General features: G+C 42.6%; 1 protein-coding gene across 5 annotated transcripts in view; it reads left to right on the top strand.

Annotated features, from left to right (window-relative positions):
• Window positions 1-3,185: 3,185 nt before the first annotated feature.
• RASGEF1B (RasGEF domain family member 1B) overlaps window positions 3,186-21,614 on the top strand; it is a 35,758-nt gene continuing 17,329 nt past the window's right edge. For 4 of the 5 annotated variants that reach the window (XM_023750329.1, XM_023750331.1, XM_023750330.1 and 1 more), the window contains exons 1-4: window positions 3,186-3,346; window positions 13,616-13,798; window positions 15,895-16,017; window positions 16,392-16,529. In XM_023750329.1, the coding sequence (XP_023606097.1) occupies window positions 13,622-13,798; window positions 15,895-16,017; window positions 16,392-16,529 (438 nt within the window). In that variant the 5' untranslated portion in view covers window positions 3,186-3,346; window positions 13,616-13,621. The remainder of the gene's footprint in view (window positions 3,347-13,615; window positions 13,799-15,894; window positions 16,018-16,391; window positions 16,530-21,614) is intronic. The other variant, XM_023750332.1, reaches the window with a different exon arrangement.

Below are 21,614 nucleotides of genomic sequence, written 5' to 3'. Positions count from 1 at the left end.
GGATTGAAACACACACTGGATACTGTGTGAAAGAGTCAGCACAGTTGGGCTGGTGTAAACTGGGACTCTAGATGGGAAAGAGACTAGAATAAACTGAAGTGCTGGAATGGATCCACCCTGATGCTTGCTGTTATTGTGTGCACCTGAGGTTCAAGAGGAAAGCAAAACAATGTTTAGCACAAAGCCTGCTATTTAGCAGAGGCTCAATATAGGAGGCTATTTTTGTTACTAGAGTAAAGTCCTACTCAACAGGGGCTTTATTTGACTAGTATTATTGAGCTTACCAACATTTACAAAGATAAGAATTGAGTTAATGGAGTCAAAAGACCAGACAGAAACTATTAAAAGTAGAGAATGTAAAGAATATCTTTTCATGATAGAGAATAATCGATACATAATCATATTATTTCAGGAGAGAATAATTGAATACTCATGTTATTTATTGAGCGCTTACCATGTGCTAGGCATTAATGAATTCAGCCAACATATATTTAATTGAGTGCTCATAATGAGTGAGACACTGTTATAGACATTGAAAATACAGAAGGAAAACAACAACTACAGTGGCAACAACAAACTGCCTATTATTAAGCTTCTATCCTAGTGAGGGGAGAGGGGCAGTAATAAGTAAAATATAAGTATGTCTAATGGTGGTAAGTCCTATGGAGGAAACAAAACAGGGGAGGAAGCTATGGAGTGGGGGTCAGGGAAGGCTTCTCTAAATGGCATGGTTCCAAACCCATTTCATGTATTATCTCTTTTATTCTTCTCAGTGCCCTATTGAAGAAGTTACCTATGTAAACCACAATTGCTGTCTTCAGATGAGTAGAGTGGGGCCAGAGTCTTGCGGTGCCTTTTCTAAGGTCTGATGGCTGACCAAGCCCTAGAGATGGGATTAGGGTTTGGGCCACCTAGCTTTGGAGCTTCCCCCTAGGTATCACCTCTCATATAGGGAGCTGGAAGGGGCCCTGGGGATCCACCAGAAATGTGGTTTGATAAAGCATTGCCACATCCTATATAATAAAACCCTAATATGCAAATAGACCGAATGACGGAATGACCAGCAGAATGACTGGCAGAACAACCGGTCGCTATGACGTGCACTGATTACCAGGGGGCAGGCACTCAACGCAGGAGCATCTGTCCCCCCTCCCCCCCACCAGAGGGAGGCAATGGCAGCGTCAGTGGCAACAGTGGTGATGGAAGGCGGGGCCAGCCAGTGGGTGGTGCCAGGCCACCAGCTAAGGTGGGTGCCAGCCGGGGCTCTCCGATTGACTGCCTGCCCAGTGATGACATGCATGGACTCTGACTTGCACATTTTGTGGTCAGCCCTGATTCTGACACTTAAAATTGTGTGACAAAGCCAATTACTTAACTTCTCTCTGCTTCAGTTTTTCCACCCATAAGATGGGGAAAATGGCACTACTGCCTCAGAAGGATCATGTTATGTACTACTTTTTATAATCAGGGCAAAAAATGTAGCTGCCCATACAACAGCAAGATGCCTTTCACCTGTATGAAAAGTATGGTCACTGGTGCATGCAGTGTCCCGGATTGCGAGAGGGATGTTCGACTGCCAGTTTAGGCCCGACATCCCCTGAGGAGTCCCAGATTGCGAGAGGATGCAGGTCAGGCTGAGGGACCTCCCTCCCCCGCCCCGCCCCATGCAAAATCTTTTGGGTTGGTGGGTGGATCCAGAGGTTACAAAGGATATGTCAAATATTTTCCATTAAGAAGTCCTGATTTAGTCCAAACCTCTTAATTTATCGCTATAGGACTAGAAATCTCGACATTGTAAATGACTTGTCTAACTTCCTATGGCTTGTTACAGAATCAGGATGGAAAACTGAGCGTGAAAGACTAACCAGCCACCACAGTTGGGCTGGGCTGCCCACGCCTCTGTGCTTTACTCTGCATGAGTGGCCCCAGCCAACCTCTCTTGGCTTTTTGGTTTCTCCTTTAAACTGCAGAGAGGCTGGGATAAGTGAGAGTGAGTTACTGAGTCAGGGACACCCATTTGCAGAAGAGAAGGAGGGAATATAATTAGAGGAAGAGAAGTGAGAGGAGGTGCAGATGAGGAAAATGAAGGTAGAAATCAGCTATGAATAGGCAATGTGAACTGCAGGAGGACTGGTTCCACCCCAGGAAGGAGGAGGGAAGGGGAGAAGATGGTGCAGGGACAAAAAAAGGTTTCTGTAGCTAGTAAGCCTAATTATGGCCCTAAAAGACAGGTATGAATAGTGTTGCTTTATATATGGGAAAACGGAAGTTTATAAAAGCTACTTCACTTATTCAAGGTCACATAGCTGGCAAGATAGTCTGTGTGTGTGTGTGTGTGTTTCTTCCTTTGGGTCTTTTCCTACACTTACTTGTTTCCATTGTTTCTTCCCTCCAACCTCCTTTTATTTATACAAGGTGAAGTGCTGTGGTATTTACCTTTCAAAAATAGTTACCAAGTATACAGTGATAGAGTATATGGTTACCATGACAACAGCTATTATTGAGGGCTGACCTCCCCTTTTTGCCTCCAGAATACTATTTCGCAACATTGGCTCCCATCCTTTGTGTAATAGCCACAATACAATTTTACATGTTGTTTGGGTGACCATTTACTGAAGGCTTGCCCTCCGCTAGACTGTAAGCTTCACAGTGGCAGGGACCAGCCTACTTTTGCCTGAAGGGTGCCCCCAGCGTTTTGCACAATGCCTAGCACTCAGGCTCTCGGTAAATACTTGCTGAGCGAAGGTTCTTGCAATTGCTCTCAGCTCTCTTCTGAAAGTTGCCTGGACAGTAAGCCTTAGCTCATAATTATGTTACTAGATACTGTATGACGAGTCTGGCCGGTATTGACAGTAGAACACAGGTAAATGAGTGGACACACACACACACACACACACGCACACGCAAGCACAAACAGCCCCGGGCAGGTGCACTCGGAGGAATCGCTCACGCTCGGAGCGAGCAGACCCAGCGCGGGTAAACGCCACTGCGTGGGCTCCGCCAGCCTCCGCAGCGGGGGCGGGCAGCCGGTGACCGCACCGCTGGAGGCCCGTCCCGGGAGGCGCGTGGGCAGGTCCCGGCACCCGAGGCGGCAGCGCCGTGGGCGGTGAGCTGCGCCGTGATTGGCCCGCGTCGGCCCGGATGGGCGGGGCTGCGCGGAAGGCGGGCGCTCGGAGCCAAGGGGGTGTGCGCGGCCGCGGGCCGTAGTTTCAGTATAAACAAGGAGCCCGGCTGGTTGTGCGGGATTTTTCTCCACGTCCCGCGCGCTTCTGCTCCCGGGCCTTTGGTAGTGTTTGTGGGCGCGCGGCCAACAGCCGGGAAGGCGAGGACTGGGGTCCATCTGCAGGTAGGTGTTCCCTGGCCAGGCCATTCTTCTGGGAGGACGGAGCGGGGCCGCGGGAAGCGAAGGGCTGCGCTGGGCTCCTCCAGGCGACCCGGGAGCTGCGCGCCCAGCCAGCCGGCGCTCACCCTGCGCCCGGAGCTGCCGGGTGCGCCTTGGGTGCTGAGAAAGCCGGGGGCAAGCGAGCTCTCACCGGCGCAAAGTGCCCCCCAAAAGCCAAGGACCGGGGAGTCCCCCTGTCCCGCCGCCCAGGACGCCCGGGGCTGCCCCGGGAGCGGACCCAGTGCCAACAGGTGCGGGGCCCAGCCCCCCTGGGCCCCGGGCCGGGGAGGGGCTTGGGTTTTGCCTTGCTTCTCTCACCCTGATCCCGCAGCCAGGCTTTCTGTTGCGAAATCTTGGCACAGTTTTTGAGGATTTGTGCGAGTTCTAGTCGCGTTCATCCTTTCTTCATCCCCTCTTTCTGTGCACAGCTAAGCTGTTCCCTTATACTTATTGGCTAGTTTTTTTTTTTTGGGGGGGGGTGTTTGTGTGGTGGAGGGTAGAGGGGAAGTTGTTTATTTCTAATGCCGGAGCCGATAATCTAGGGGGGTCTGATTTAGGAAGGGACAAGGGAACAGTCAAGTCATGTGCTCGCCGCCAATGAGATGGTAATCCTTTATCCCACTCCCGTTTAAGTGGCGAACTTGGGGACACCTTGCCTGAGCTCAGGTGAGTCGCCGCGGGTGACCAGGCCGGACAGTAATAATCTGAACTGGGGGGTACCTGGGAGCCTTGCGAGCAGCTAGCCTGAGGGAGGCTCCTCTTTCTGGGGCAACGGTGGGGACCACTTCAGTGCTGTGCAAGAGGAAGGAGCAAAGCAGGGGGGGGGGCTGTGTGTGTGCCCGTCTGTGTGGCTTCTCACCTTACCCCAACCCAGTTGGCGCAGTTCAAGCAAAAGCAATGTGTGGAGGGTGGCACAAGTGTGGTAAATAGCAGGAGGAGATCTCTAGGGAGCGACTTTCTCTGGTGAATGTAGATATTTATGTCTGTCATCGCCTATTAACTTGGTGGCTATAGTGTGTATAGATACACTGAAATTTGCGTAGGTGTTTTTGGGCTGAACACATCTCCAAGGAATCTTTCCTAAGCAGCACCATGTGACCACGGGGAGGAACTGCTGGTGTGCGTAGATCTATATTTAGTCCTGGATGATCTCTCATGACCCAGGGAAGGTCTCTGAACTGGGTACATAAAAAAGGGGAAGAGTCCGAGGAGCAGGTTTTCTGCATTCCTGAATAATGTCTGGTACAGTCAGACTCAGATGGGGTGAATAATTATTCTTTCCTCTGAAAACAGTAGCTAGGGCTTGTCATGTGGTATCTGTGTCTCAATTTAAAACATAAACATAGTGGGACCCTAGTGATAAGCCTAAGCTAAGAAACAGGGAGGTTAGAATTAACCAGACAGTAGATATGGATCTTGACAGGTCAGGTGAGGGTTGGAGCAAATGTAGAATTGATGTCCAAAAAGAAATAACAAAAATGAAAATGCTTGCCCATTGAGATTTTCAGAGAAAATAAAGGGACAGCTTGTTAGACCTTTTCAATGAATGGCTCTTCATTTTGGGGGAGACAGTGGTAGAGCCGATGAGGGCCCAGGGCACTGTTGATGGAAATCAGGGTTCACAAGCAGTGCTGTGTTATGCCTTTCAAGCAGATTGGCTGGCAACGATGAGAAGATCAGCTACTGACTGGCAACTTTCTTGTTGGCATTCTTCCATTTCTCGTCTGTCAGTGCTTTGTTTTCCTAGAGGTGGCAACATTTCTGGCTACTAAGCATACTGGCCTTGGGCCTTCTGGTTATCTAATGGAGTGTTAAATTCTTAGAACTTATTTCTCCCGTGTGTATTTTCAATCTTGCTTGGTTTTATGTGCTCCATTAGACAGTGAATCTGCTGCTACCACACCTGATACCTGGGGATCATACTATCTTTTGGAATAGAAAATCATCAGAAACCACTTACATTTATTGTATCCCCCCCCCCCCCCCGCCAGGTTAGTATCTAATTTAACTTTATTTTTATGGGTATATATTTCAAAATATCATTCCATAATAAGACATGTCTTATTGCTAACATTACTTTCTTATAATCTAAAATTAACTACTGGCTGATAAACTACAATAAGGCCAAAAAAAAAATCAATTGAATAACACCTATCTAGGGAAAAGAGAAATGGTCAGAAAATTGAGGGGGAGAAGCTGTGTGACTGTCTATGCTAAGCAAGGTACCTAATATGGCAACTGTATCCATCTCCCCAGGGACCGCGGAGGAATTGGACTTTGGATGAGCATATAGATGGCCCCAAAGAAAGTATCTCCTTGGAGAGGAGATGGGGAAAGGAGGGTAGTTTTCCTGATGAGAGAAGAATCTGGAATCTCTGAAGCAGGGATTGAGAGTCTTGAGTCTGATGTCCACAAATAACCAATGGAAAGACCATCATAGCATTTTGTGAGAGCCTAAAGACACAAATTGTGCTGTTGTGGTTGAATTCAAGAGTTGCCTCCCCATCCTCTTCATTTTTCAAGAACCACAGTTGTCCTTTCTTGGTCCTGCAGTGAAATCTACATAAACTGTATCCCTGCAACCCTCCCTTATCCTAAAATGACAGATGCTGTAGCCTAGTGCTGTGGACAGATTTCAGAATAGAGACTAAGGTTCTGGCAGACCTGGTGCCCTAACAAGTCACTTACTTTCTCCCTGTACCTGCAGTATTTGTAAAATTAGACAGGATGTTGAACTCGATGCTTTTCGGGTCTCTTTCAGCTCTGTGATAACTTATTTATTTTGCTGTGCTACCACTTCGTGCATTTGCACCCTGTATTAGCGGGGGGAAGAAGGAGGGTTGAAGTGATCTGCAGGCAGATGTTCACCTACTTTCTGGGTGCACGGAAGCGAGGAGAGGAGAATGACGTTTCTTTCTCTTTTTTAAATATTTTTATTTATTTCAGTGAGGAAGGGAGAGGGAGAGATAGAAACATCAATGATGAGAGAGAATTATTGATCAGCTGCCTCCTGCATGCCCTCTACTGGGGATTGAGCCTGAAACCTGGGCATATGCTCTGACCCAGAATCTAACCGTGATCTCCTGGTTCATAGGTTGATGCTCAACCACTGAGCCACACCAGCTGGGCTGAAGTTTATTTTTATTGATGAAAACTATGTAGAGATTTAATATTTTCTTAAAATGCTTTTGTTTTTCCCCCCTTGTTAGTATATTTAAAAATACGAATTATCAAGAGGTAGAGTCAGGATATTTTTTTGAATTAAGCCAGTCACTTTTTTCTTAGGTTTATATGTTTACTATTTTACTTCAAGGCATGTCTACATCTGGGAAATCATTCAATTGATAGAAATTTTATTAGGAAACCCTGGTATGAAAAATTTTAGTTGAACACAGAGAAAATACAAATAAGCCTCGTATGAAAGAAAGACACTTTAGACTACCAGTATCTTTCTATTTATCTAAAAGAATGGAGGGGGAGACATTAGGGTAGTTTTTCAAGAACTTGCAGACAAAAAATAAAATTATCTTAGTAATCATGTTTTATAGTGCAATGCAAATAGAAAATTCTGCTTGTTTACTAAATACTCTCTTAAGTATCAGGCCATATAACTGCTAAGATGAATTGGGTTGAGAAAAATATATCCTTTTGGTAAAGGATTCTCCCCAAATAATATTCTGTAATTTGGCTTGGGATGATTATGTATAAATGATGATTCAGCTACTTTCTTTGGCATTCAGTATGACAGGAAATAGCCACATGGGGGTATTTCAATTAAGTTTAAAGAAAATAAAATAAAGAATTTAGTTTCTCAGTTGTGCTCGCCACATTTGAAGTGCTCAATGGACACATGTGGCTAACAGCACAGTGTTGGACAGTGCTGAAGAGGAACATTTCCAGTATCCCAGAAAGTTCTTTTTGGCAGCACTTAATTAGCTAGTGATGATTTTGATTATCCAGAAGATCACTTTTATTCCTCTGGGAAAACAAAATAATTAAATCTCGTCACAGACAGGCACCTAAGACATAGGGAATAAGACAAACTGGCTTTATCAGCCAGTATATATTTTCCACTGTACAGAATGAACAATGCCACTTTCCTAAGAGCAATGACATACCAAGATTACAAACACTTATTTCTCAAAATTTCTTCCCCAAACTATAGTTGTCCTTTTTACTTTTCTGATCCAGCACCAGCTGTTATTGCTGGAAAGCGCCAACTCTTTCAAAGACAAGGGATGTGGAGCCATCTGCTGTTAATTGCAGGAACTGCAGGAAAGTTGTAGATTAAACCAATGCATGTCAACATGTTCTGTGATCGGTTCCCACACTGCAAAGATTTATCTCATAGAGAAGTTTTAAATGATTATCCAAGCCCATTTAGAGTTTCCATGTACTGAAGTATCATTTTGTGTTTTAATAAACTACTATAAAGATATCCTTAAGACAAAAGATGACAAGTTTTAGCTTTGTTTATCTTCCAGGGAAACCAGATAATAGTTATCTGAGTCAGAACCCCTCCTTCCATCAATTAGAAATTAGAAGAGACTTTTTTTTTTAAAGTAACATCTAGGAGAAAGAAATACAAAATACTTTCTGTATAGAAGCCTATATAAAAATAAGAAAACAATACCACCATTTCATTATTATGGAGAAAAATTGGACCTTCTTTCCTTAAAAATACTGATTTTTCTCCCTTGACTTTGAAATCTACTCAGCATTTTGGGCTCATTTCCAAAGAATGTACTTGTCTGGAAATTACTTACTTTTTGTTCAGATGCCAGAGAAGTGAGTTGATCTGAGTTGTCGGTTTTATATGTTTGTACTCTCTACATAATACCTCTTTTTTTCAAGGAAGTGAGCAGAGTGTAGAATTTCTACAGTTCTCAGGGCTGTTGCTAGAAATCTCTGCTTTAAGATTTTCCTTGGCTGAGGAAAGACTTGAGAAGATAATCTTTTAGACATTTTCAAGCTCATATAAGCTGTATTTTAGGGAGTGTCAAAAACTTGACTTTGACCTTCACCCTGGTTCACATCTGTAGTTAGATGCACTCTGAAGTAAAGATGAAATATATGAAGTCTTTTTCATTCAGATCTCTGGAACCTCAAATGTAAATAGGAAGAAGATATATCTAACCCAAGTGCAAAGTTCCTTTAGGATCTAGATGGATATTGGGGAACTGGTAATTCCAGGATATTAAATTAAGCCACTCCTCACTAAACAATCATGCTATCAGAGTTCAGCTGTGATAGGGAGGCCTTCCTCCACCTCAGTGGTTTTTTTTTTTAATTGGAACATATGCTCAGCATTTGAACAGAAGCTAAAAGGTAGTGATCAATATAAAGGCATTGGATTTATTAAGTCTTTGAAAAAAAAAAGGCAACACTTTTTCTTTGACTCCTGCCTTTTCTATCTCATTCACTTGAGGGTAAAGGGAATGCTGACTCGACCTTTTGGGAGAGATTTACAATGCAACGATAGCAGATGCTGAAGGATAGCTTTTGATTTAGTCCCACACCCATCTTTTCCTAGAGCTCTTTTCCAATCCGAATTGTCACCTGAAACCACCTTATCCTGGTGCACCTGCCTCATCATAAATAACGTTGTGCAAAAGCAGCCGCTAATTCAAACACAGTCTGCTGTTGGGAAAAAGGCAGCTTTTCATCTGGTGCTTTAGTCGGATTGAAACCATTAGGCATGCCTTTCAAATCCATTCATCCCCTAAATCACCCGGAGCTGGCTTCCTTGCTGCTGGATCAATGTCAGGCGGAACTTTTTCAGGGTCCTTGGGAGAACATGATATATCTTTGTGACTGAATTAGCTGCCCCTGTAAGATACCTGGTCTGTCAACCAACTCTCCAGCTTACCAAATTGATTTTTAAAAAGAACATTCATCTTGTCTACCTGGATTGGATGTATCTTTTACTTCCCTCAGGGAAGTCTTCTGGCAGGACCTGCAATCCGCATGCTAATTTTGGTGTTGCTAAACTTTCTTCTAGCCTGATTCCTTGTTTAAAAAACCAAAATTTGTTTTCCATTGTCTCATTATGTCCTCTCTATCCCAAAGGGCTGCTCCAATATAGGAGGGGGAAAGTCTATTTAAATATCTCTACCCAAACTAAAAGCAATGTCTCTCTTTTTTTAATACTCTCCAACTCCACATGACTGGTGCTGCCTAAAAATACAGCATTCCTTCATTTTGAAGGAGGAGTCTGGAATGTGGTAGACCAAGGTTCCCTGCAGAGCCACCACGTTCTCCTCAGTTGAGCCGGAGTAGATAAATGACTAGATTCTGTACATGTGCCCACACACGTGCGTCCCAACCTGGGGTCTGAGCTCCCTGAAAGTATATGCACTTCTTATGGGGAGAGGTGTATGGTTTCCCCCAGAAAAGTTAAGAGCCACTGACCAGATAGACTATATTCTGAGTTTCCAAGAGCTGGTTTGCAAATGAAATTTAGAAAGGTGAGCATTACTTGGGAGATTAACCTGCCCTCTGCCTTATCTTATTGGCAGTGATTTGAATAAAGCCAATAGCTTAACTTGTTCAAGTGTCAATCATAAAGCTCTCCTTTTTTTTCCCAAAAGGAATTAACTACTTTGAAGTTTGACTTAACAGTTAAACTCATGCCAGTTTTTAACTTTATGCTGTCACACATTCTAATTTTGGGAAGGAGTCTATTTTTCCTAAACAAGAATTTTGGTTAGCAGGTCCCCATGGATAGGTACATTGGGTTGGGCAAAATATGTGCTACAGAAGAAAGGCTGACCATGGAGAAGTTGATTTTGAGGTTATGTTGGAAAGGGTGCAGAGGAGTACATTGAGAGCTCACAGGACCCCAGGAAATATTAACTGTGAGAGCTGTAAAGAAGTTCGCTGCAGATAAGAAGTCAGAACTACAGTGACACTGGAAAAAAGAAAGGGAAGCTATGAGATAGGAGCCTTACACTTAGCCCTTCTTCCACTAGGAAACCATTAGCAAATTAGCCCTAGAGTTGATAGTACCCAGGGATAAACAGTTCTCTGGATCCTTATGTCCAGTACTTGGGTTTTATATTTGTCTTCTTAAACAAGAATGAAGCCGGTATTTAATCTTCTGAATCTTTTCACTTTCAGAAGCGAAGCAGGTAGAACTCAAAGTCCTGGTTGTGAAATTCGAGTAATACTGACAACAGTAGTTCTTGATGTGGGTGACACTTGGGGAGAAAAAAAGTGCAGTATGTTTACTTCTTCGGTATTTAAAAATACACTTCACAAACAGCACCTTCTGTACCATTCTACTGACCTTCCTCCTTGTTTATCAAAGGCATCTATTACACTAGGCAACTGATCTTCCCAGGAAATGTCCAGGCAGGCCACTTGTTGGAGATTATCCAGAATACTCTGATGCATGATCTTTCTTTTGGTCATTTGTCTCATTAAAATTTTTTACTGGAAATCTAGAGAGTGCACACAAGCAAATATTTCTATATTTCTGTATTTCATTGACTCTAAGATGCCATCCATTGTAAGATGCTCTTTTATTTCATATATCACTAAAAAAAGACTTAATTAAACATGTTTTCTTATCGCTTGACTATTTATGTCCAACCCAGTTTCAAAGACACTAAAATAAAAGAAATGCATATTAGGATCTCTGAAATCTTTATTTAGATGGGATTGTGTTTTGATTGCAAAGATCAGTAGCTTAAGCTCTTTTGTTGATAGTATTGCTTTGTAAGAAGAGTACTTAATGGCTGTAATACATCTTTGGAGCCAGGATTTATGTAGAACATGTAAAATATATAAATTTCTCTAATAGCCTACAATTTGGGGGATACTGACGGGCTTTTCTTTTCATGGTTAAACGTTAGAAGTTCAAAGAAGACCACTTGCAGTGAAGCGTTGTGGTGTAATAACTTTTGAACTTGACATCTGAAGACCTGGGTTTGAAGCCCTGCCCTTTCTGCCCCTTATCTGATGTATAACCCCAGGCTAGTTATTACAGGTTTTCTGAACCTTAGCTTCTCATGCAGTCAAAACAGTGGGGATGCCTGCCAGACAGGGTGGGTTGTAGAATTCAAAAAGGCATCTGTAGGTGGTAAACTTGACACAGATGGAGTGCTGTGGACATTCTCAAAGCCTTCCACACCATGCTTCTCAGGTGAGTGGCCTTGGGGGGGAATCAGAGAAGCAAAGAACAGTGGGACTGGAGACCTTTTCCTACACACAGGATCCCATAGTAGAGGAATGCACAGCTGAGGAAGCGGGGAGGCCTAAGGAGTTGTAAGATGCTGTCTTGAATACCTGGCGAGGTAAAAAATATGACTGCTGTGCATAAAGAAGGGGCTGGAATCTCTTGGAATGGCTGGAATCTCAGCAGTTGCTCCGTGCAAGTTCAACAATCAAGGTGGCTCACGGGAAAATCAGGTCAGCTGATTAGCGACAGAACTTTGGGCTAATTGCAGAGAAGCGCCTGTGTCATACTCTCTTCTTCAAATAGATTTTTAAGTATAATAAGCTACAACCCCAATTACCTCACCCCAACCTCGGTTTGGTTTCCATTGCTATTTGTAGTATTTTTGTTAGGCGCCTGGTTGGAGGGGGTTTTCTAAGTGTTGAGATTTTGTACCTCTTCAGACACATTCTGTGCGACACATTGCCAAGGGACACTAAAATAGCCTTTTGCCATTGCTCTACTAAGGCTTTACGAAGAACTCTTGCTATAAGGAAAATTGGTAGTTTTGTAAGAATTCCAGAAGGGGTAAATGAAATTGGAAGTAATTTTCCAGATGAAGGACCTCCTGGGGTGGGGGTTGCAGGGCAAATGACCTTCCAAAGTGTTCATGGCTGTTCAGCACCAGATTAGGACTTCACTAAATCTGAGTCCTCGTCTAGATCGCAGGCTTTATCTGCTTAATGGGAGCACATAACTAACATGTGCAGGGACTTGGTGGCTTTTGGTGCCGAGTGACACCTGACTGTTTTATGGGTTAGTTCTTAATGTTAACAAACCGAAGGCAGCGGGGTGCAAGATTTTTTGGATGCTACTTTCCCTAAATGCTGTTTTCACCTGCCAGGTCGGCTGTGTTGTGGATGTGTGTGTGGTTTTTTCCAACACTGCACCCTTGGCCGCCCCCTGCCAGGCACCTGCACACACTGTGAGGCTGTGGCCCATTCTCTGGCGTTGGAACAGATGCCCTAGCAGTGAGGGATGTGCCTTCTGAGGCAGGGCTCCACACCCCTGCCCCATCCGGGTGCAGATGACTTTCAGCATCTTGAGAAGAAGGACTAGCCCAGGTTGTATCCTCCTGCAGCCTCTACACACCCTGTCCCTGTCAGCCCAAGGCTGGAGTTGGGCTTCCTCTGATTGTGTGGTTTCCGACACCCTCCGTCTGGGCAGCTCCTGAACGCCTCCGTTGTTCAGATGCGCTCCCAGAACAGGGGCCTGTTCTCAGGGCCGGGAGCTCTGCCCTTAGGAACCCAAGTCATAACCTACTAACCTCTGGCCTCTGCTGAGCACCTGTGACAAGGCTCTGTGAGCTGCACACTCATGGGCAGAGAGGACTGGCGCCTCCTGTTCTCCACACCAGGTGTCTTCCCAGCCTGTGTGTTTACTGAGAACTCTGGCTCTCTACAGCTCCTCACCCCCACAGGAATTTAACACAAAGGGGTGAAAACCAACAGCATCCCCATCTTCTAAGGGAAGCTCAGGAGTCAGCATTCAATCTCTTAACACACACTCACATCCGTGAACACACATACTGTGTGCTCTACTGTGCACTTTCATTCTAGGCCTCTTTGACTGTTTCACTTTGCCAACTTTTGCTTCAGTTGTCTCCTAATCTATGCCCATTGCTAGTCTGATATTTCTTAAGTGTTAGGTCCTACTTCCTGATGAACTTTGAAGGCTTACACATTTCCTCCTTAGGATACTTGCCCCACAGGGCTAACGCAATGGCCAAATGGGAAGGATGATATCTAAGTATAGCAGCCAGAGACTTGAATTTAAGTCTATAAATCCTTTGAGCTGAGCATTTTATGGTATTTGATTGAATGAGATTGGTACTCAAAAGTATGGTAACTCAAAGAGCAGTTTGCTTCTTGACGGATTCTGATATTGTGTCAGAACCTAACCTGTTTTTTTAAAACTGCCTGTTCCTGCCTTACCGTTAAAGCTTGTTAAAACTTACTTCTCTTTTGGATTGTATATTACTAACACTGTGCTTTCTCCTTTTTTGTTTACTTTAGGAAAGCATGCCTCAGACGCCTCCCTTTTCAGCCATGTTTGACAGCAGTGGTTATAACCGAAACCTCTATCAGTCTGCAGAGGACAGCTGCGGAGGGTTGAATTACCATGACAACAACCTCCTCTCCGGATCTCTGGAAGCACTCATCCAGCATTTGGTACCTAACGTGGATTACTATCCGGATGTAGGTATCCGTGTTCCTCTGAAACACATCCTTGGTTTCTAATTCAGCAGAAAGTATGATACAATAGTCGGGACCCTAGATTCTACAGAATTATATCTGGGATGTTAAAGGTTTTCCTAATAAGAAATTGCATATGATTATTAACTGCTTTGAGATCAAAGTGTGCCTGGGTAAGATCCCAGTTTTGGTTGTCTGCATATCAGTTTCTTTCCAGGGTTGGTACCACATTGTAGATAGTCAGATACCATCTAAAGGAAGTATCTGCAGGTTTGATTCAGGCATGTGCCTTGGTCCTTAAATAGACATGCCGGAGAATATTGGACGCTCTCAGATTATTGAATGCCTTTGTGTTCCCAAGAGCATCACTATGCTGGGAAAAGTAAAGTTAGAGAAATTTCATAGCAAAGAGAACAAGTGTTATATTCCAGATGCAATTCTTTGTGATTGGACATCAGATGACATGATAGCTTATGTTTTGCTTTGATAAATGGACATTTCTGTAGATCATACTTTCTAATCTAGGCAATTCATTTACATTTGCTCAATCTTTATAGCAATTCCAAAAGCTAGAGAAGAGAAAACAAATTTAAAATTTTCACACAGCCTCACTCCTGGTATTAGCAATCAAACATGGCTTTTCTAATTATGGGGCAAGTGATATTCCCCCCTTTCTTGGTGCTACAGCTGCCCCTGCCAACCAGCAGCCGGTTGTTGATAATAATTTCATGAAAATATGTAGACACTAGATTCATATGTTTTTATAAATATAACTAGAGGCCTGGTGCACAAAATTTGTGCACTGGGGGTGGAGGGGTCCCTTAGCCCGGCCTGCACCCTTGACCTCTCACAGTCTGGGAGCCCTGCCATCAATTGCCCCACAGAGGGAGGCCCCTCCGACCCACCTCAGTGCTGCCAGCTGGGTAGCCTGGGCCTCTCCCCAGCCGGGGCTCTGTTATCGATTGCTCTCCAGAGGGAGGCCCTGTCCACCCTCACAGCACCACTGGCTGGGTAGCCTGGGCCTCCCTCTTTGGGGTGATTGATTGCGGAGCCCCCTCATCGATCACCTCACCAGCCAGTAGTCTAGGCCTCTCTCTGCGGGGTGATCATGGGGCGATGGTTGGGCCCCCCGACCAATTGCATTGCACCTGCCTTGGCTGGCCTGGTGCCAGTGCATGCCATAGTGTGGTCATCCAGACGGTCGTTCTGCTGTTCGACCTTTTGGCCTATTTGCATATTACGCTTTTATTATTATAGATAATGACCTTGGTGTGCAAAGGGTAGAGTGTGCTTGCCTCTGTAAATCAACATAATGTTTCTTACTGAGTTATCTCTCTGTGTGTGATTTGTTACATAGCATTTTTAAATATGTTGCCACACAGGGAAAACTTGTAATCAGAAGTAAAAGGAGTCCCTTGTTCAGCCCCGTAAGTGTTTATGAGCTATTAGAGGCGCCCAAGGTTGGGGAAAAAATCCCATGGGATTTTTTTTTTCCATTGGGAGTCTAAAACTATTATAACAAATAAGCACTACTTCATTACTGGCTTCTTGGGAGATAATGTGGTCAAAGAAAAGAATATAGTATGATATTGTATTTTATCAAATTGCTTAGCCTTTGAGCAAGTAAATAGATGACTTGAAAGCCTGCCTTTAGCTCTAGCAGAATGCACAAACACTGCAGTGTGTTACCCTGGGCACCCTGGAGAATTCCTGAGCTGATGTGATTGGCTGTTTTTTTTGTTTCCATTGAGTTACCCTAATATTTGAACACAGAACATGATTCTGTTTGAGTAGTATATTTTAGTTAGATTTATCTCTCTGGGCTGAATTTTATTCTTTTTTTACTAGAGTGAGTTATATGCCCTGGTGTCCTGGCTCCCAGAGGATAGATGTGAAGATGAGCTGTGGAAAATTTATTTTTAGTATGGTTTAAAGGAAAAGATACATGAAAAGATAATTTACTACTAGTAAGCATCACCTTTGAAACTGCAGCATTTAACTTTGATTGAGAGAATGTAATGAAAAAAGATGTGTAATATAGAGGAAAAATATTAGTTTCAGAAGAAATGTAACCATGTGATTTTTTTCTCTTGCCACAGAGAACATACATATTTACCTTTCTACTCAGTTCTCGGTTATTCATGCATCCATATGAGCTAATGGCCAAAGTTTGCCACTTATGTGTTGAGCACCAGAGACTAAATGACCCGAACAGCGATAAGGTAATTATATGTTTGAACTTCACGATTTTTTTCTATTAGGTTTGGTAACTCTGTGGCTTAGATTTTATGAAATTGGTTTCCTTATGTAACCCTAGCTTATCCTTAGGCTGAGGTACATAAGTGGTATTGTTGCCATGCACAGGGGATTGGGAATGGCATAATGAGCACAATACACATCTCATGCCATGGAACATTCCGGATCCTGCCTTAAGTTGGTGGCACTTGGCATTGACTGGGGGAGGGAAGAACTAGAGCTTCTTTAATCTTAAAGACTTTGCACTAGAAGTTTATCAGGGACACTGTTTGTAATTATTTATTTGATGTGGTCCATGGTGATAGACATCACTGAATTAGATTTTGCTTTTTCTCCCTAGAACCAGATAAGAAAAATTGCACCCAAAATCCTTCAACTTCTGACAGAATGGACAGAAACTTTTCCTTATGATTTTCGGGATGAAAGAATGATGAGAAACTTAAAAGACCTGGCTCACCGAATAGCCAGTGGCGAGGAGGTGGGTAACCTGACTTTAGTATGACTGCTTGCATCTCTGGCCAGAGCCTTGGTGAGGAACGATGCTGAATGAGGTATCAGAATCTCCATGGCTTCCTGTTGTTTTTTTTTTACCTTTGAGCAAGTTCTCTCCATAGCACATTGGTCTGTTTGGGGTGTTAAGTGGGGATGATTATACAGTCCCACTTCCAAGGGTATAATCTAGAGCTTTATGTGATTAATTTTGGGGTATGTTCATGTCAATTCATGCACAGGATTCCTGTTGCAAGCATGGGTGTTTTTTGTGTCTTATTTTTTTTAATTCAATTTATTGGGATAACATAAGTTTCAGGGGTACAACTTTGTAATACGTCATCTGTACATTTCATACTCACCACCAAACTCTAAGTCTCCTTCCGTCACCTTATATTTGACCCCTTTATCCTCTTCATCCTCCCCCTCCCCTTGCAGATGTCTTTAATTTGACTGTACACATACCCTTTTTCCTCCAAAAAGGTTTGACATATTAAAATAGATACTAGCTATCATATTGGTAGACATAAACACTAATAGATAGAAAATAACATATTAATATAATAACAGATAGAAGTAGTATATTAATAAATTATAAATAGAAATAGAGATTGTACCATGGAAATGAGAAAACAAATAGGCTAATGTTGAGACCAGTCCAACAGGACAGGTTGCTGTGATTTGAGTGTAAGCTCAGATAAAAGGGAAATACAGTTGGTTATGTAATTTTCACTGTCAGAAAAGAGAAAGCATCCTAATTTTTCAGGGCATTGAGTTAAATGCTATTTTAAAAAACGCTTATATGAGAGACTTTGTACAGGGGCCATAGAATGAGGTCAGGGAAACCACTCTGTATAGTGTTTATAACAAACGCGCCTTGATAAAAATGGAGACCGTAAGATTAATGTGTAAATTAGCAAAGGTGATTCTTTGTGAGAGGAGAAGAGAAGGAAGTTGATTCAAGGCTAGCACCTACAATAGGTGGAGATGGAAAGTAAGCCTCTTAGAAAATCTTTCATAAATATCATTTCCCTCAGGTGAGCCTTTGATAAGCGCTAACTAGCTGTGACAAATTCAAGGTTATCCTCTTTGAAGCAGGCCTGGAGGGTTGGTATTCTGTGTTGAGGCTTGTTGGGCAAAGATGTCTTTGTAGTTTCTCTGTTGCTGGTGAGCTCCTAGGAACAAGTTACTTAGGCACAGATACAACATTTTCACATAGGAAGAGACAGATGAAGCTCTTGGCTGTTGTAGTGATGTCTTGTTTCTTTCATCTTACAATGCATTTCCCATTTACAATAACCTTCCTTGAGAAGTCAGTCTTTCACTGGCACGCTGTTAAGATCATGTAACGAGACACTATATCTATTCTATTTCTCGTGAACACGTTTTAATACCATTTCCCCTGACTTATAAAAAAATTAGAATAAAATTTTATAAGATTAGCACTTGAAAAATTTGCACTTGCTTTCCCACATTATGTTCTCCTGAAAACAGAATTAACCCTTCTACTGTTTCCTTGTGACGTACTGACCCTGGTGCTAAAGACAGCGCTGTTTCCATAAAGGCTGAATGAGGGGTTTCCTGAGTCATTTTGCAAGTTATGTCTGTTATAATCATTTTGCCAGTTTGTGTGACAGGTCCCAGCGAGGTATGAATTGGTAAGTCCCTCACTCACAAAGGCACACATTAAGCATCACAGTTCGCTTTTGTAGTGAATGTTTTACTAGAGGCTTGGCTGTTGGGTTGCTTGGTAGGGTCAGTGCAGGCTCAGTGACTTGACTATGACAAGCTGCTCAGAAGGTTAGTGACTTCTCAGGAACTTTTTCTTGTATGAAGGCTGAGCCCCAAGTCCGTCGGTGCTTCCTCCCGGTTACGTGGTGTTTTGAGTTCTTGATATGGCAGTATCTTGAAATGGCTGAAATGGTGACTTGGTCCTTTCCCAAAGGAACACCGTTTTCTAGTCAACACTAATAAAAAGTTAGTGGTTTGAAAATGCCAAACGGATGGCTTTTTGTCCTTCTTGTCGTGGGAGAAAGGGAAGTGGTTTCTATCTGTGTTGGCCAGGTGGATCTTGTTTTAAACAAAATCAAGCCACTTAGGGGTTGGATGGAACTGTGCAAAGGGCAAACAGCCTTCTGACCTGGCTTCTTACCAGCATTTCTGTGTTAATAACAAATCCTTGATAAACCTTTAGATTTGCAGATGCTCTTGAGTGTGAAAAGAGATGGGAGCATAAGCCAAGTCTACAAAGAATTGATTAACCTTGGTGTTGAGCGGAGAGATGTCACCTGCCTTGGTCAGGTCGGGTTTATAGTGAGATTTGTTCCTTCTCTTGCTGTCCAGTATTCAGAATCGGGTCCACACTTGGCAGCTGTGTGTGCTTTGGCAAGTCCATAAATTTCTTGCTCCTTCTTCATTTCTATAAATCATAGAGATGACTGTCTGTTAATATCCCTTTCAGCTCTAAAATTTTGGGATGGATGCTCTTTCCTCAGTTCTTTGCTTGGCATGCCACTTACCTGTGATGTGGTCAGGTGTCCCCCCAACTACAACCACCCTCCCCCCATTATTGGCTTTCACTGTTTTTTTTCAAGCAGAGTGAATGAACAAATGAACGACTTGTTTCTTATTCAATTACTGGAATAGGGAAAAAATATTTCCCTCCACAGAAAAATTATTTCCCTCCACGGGAAGGAGCGTGGGCTGGGGTTGGGACTTGTTGCTTCTTGCCTGGGACTTTACAGATTTATTTGGCAGTCAATGAATCCAGGTGTGCCCCATATATACTTTAGTCAGATTTTTTTTTGAATCTGCTAGGACAGTTCCACATAATTTGGCTTAATATGTTTCCCCCTTGGGGGTTTGCCCAAAATAAAGTGGTTTATTAAGACTTGCCTGCAAGAAACATGAAACGAAACTAATGAATGAATTGTATGACAAATGACTATCGTGGGTAGAATGCAGTTTTCTCTTAAGGAGCTGGTCGTTATTCTGTCTTTATTTGCCAGGTAATTACTGTAACTGGCATTTGAAGTTATAAAAAAGAATAAATACATATTTAGCAATTCATGACTCAGTAAGGAAGCATGCTTAACAACACAAAGCTTGGTTTCTGAAGGAATCAAATGGCAAAAGGAAACTTTTAAAGAGGTCATGCACATATATATGTGCTTTCTGTCTCTCAATATCTCTCTCCTACTCACACATGCACACACACACACACATAAAGAGTCTAGTTCTTTGTTATTTAAATAGCTTTCTCTCTCGTATACTCTGTTGTATACATTTTCCCCTTATGCTTTGTTGTTTTTGCTCATTAGCTGAATCCTTGACTGTACATTCCACTACCTCTTCCCTAAGAAAGCATTTCCTAAAGTGTAGAATAAGAATCTTTTGCCAGGTAGGCTAGTGGTTCTCACACTTTGCTGAATATCAGAATCACCTAGGGAGCATTTATTATGACATTTGAAACAGAAGACTGAAGAAATCATTTTAGGTTCATAAACTTTTATTGTAACTCGATTTTGAAAGAAGAGGGAAGGGAATAGGGAAGAGGGATTTTATTTTTATTGAGGTATAATTGGCATACAACACCATATTAGTTGCAGGTGTACAACATATTGATTTAAGATTTGTCTGTATTGTGAAATGATCACCACAGTAAGTCTGTCCAATATTCAGAATCGTCACCATAAATAGTTACAACATTTTTTTCTTGTGATAACTTTCCAAGATCTACTCTCTTAGCAACTTTCAAATATGTGAAATAAGATTATTAATTATAGTCACCATGCTATACAGTATATCCCCAGGACTTATTTATTTTATAACTGGAAGTTGGTACCTTTTGTCCCTCCTCTCATTTTGTGCTCCCTTCCTAACCCCATAGCCCCCCAATGCAAGATTTAATTCAGCCTTGAACAGCTTTGAATTTCAAAGAAAGGCATATTCTTTGTGTGACAAGCATGATAGATAGATAGATAGATAGATAGATAGATAGATAGATAGATAGATAGATGGCATCTTCAAAACTGATCATCATAATGCTGTGGAGAAGACAGATTTTTCAAAGGTTCAATTTTGTTAAATACTTAGGCATTTCATTAGTGATTTTAGGGTGGTCTTGAATGTTGAGAGAAAAGAGGGTCATCTAATGGACAGTTTAGAGAACTCAGTGGAATATATACCAGATAAGTTGAGAAGAAGAAAAGAAAGAGAGGTCTGTGTAGGCCTTTTTGCCTTGACTATGTGAGAACTGAACATTTCCAGATGTGGTTTTCCTTGGCTTCAGTATGCAACTATCTATTCATTTGAGTTTTTGTAATATGCTCTGGTAACCAAATTGCCTCTGTAAAATAATATGGTTCTTACACTTATAGGTAAGATGCCATTTAATTTTCAGATAACTAATCTCAAGAAATGATTTTGTGGCAAACTTTTAGAAAGGAGCTGATTAGGCAGTGGAATGTAAACAGGCCCTTCTATGTTCAGTTCACTGGGACTCACCTGTTGGAGCTGCCAACCTAAGGACCACGCTGGCATTGAACTGGCCAGAGTGCCATGCTTTGATATGGCCTCATAACTTCTCAAGAAGGACAATTGTTTGTTTGGCAATTTGGGGCTAGAAAAGGAAGATTGACATTTATTGATTCTACATGCATTGCTTTAAAAACCAGTTTCTCTTAAGTGTTGTGGCTGTAGCAAATGCAATAGCGAACAGGTGGCAGATGGTAGTAGCATTACGGGGAGCATTGCCATGTGAAAGAGTTCAGTTGTGAACTTGAGGACTGACTCCTGAGTACAAAAGAAATGAACATGAGTCAAGTAGAGGTCAAGTAGATAAATGAATATCCACCTCTTCTTCGTGTCACCCACGTTATGTATGGAAGCCAGGAAGGTGGTTGAGGGGTGAGTGGGAAGTAATGGTGTATTTCTGTCAGGTAGTTGTTCACGCCCTTGACTAATGAGATTGGAAATGTTAGGCGTGGGGAAATCACAGAGGTGGCTCTAAATAAAAAGTGTTAGGGAAAGGATGCTCTGACTTGAGATCCAAGTATTTTAACACACCAAAATT

The sequence above is a fragment of the Myotis lucifugus genome, unplaced genomic scaffold, assembly GCF_000147115.1.
Source record: "Myotis lucifugus unplaced genomic scaffold, Myoluc2.0 scaffold_12, whole genome shotgun sequence".
Taxonomy (NCBI): Eukaryota; Metazoa; Chordata; class Mammalia; order Chiroptera; family Vespertilionidae; genus Myotis; species Myotis lucifugus.
Note: the sequence above shows the minus strand (reverse complement) of the source record. Positions and strands in the feature narration are given on the sequence as shown.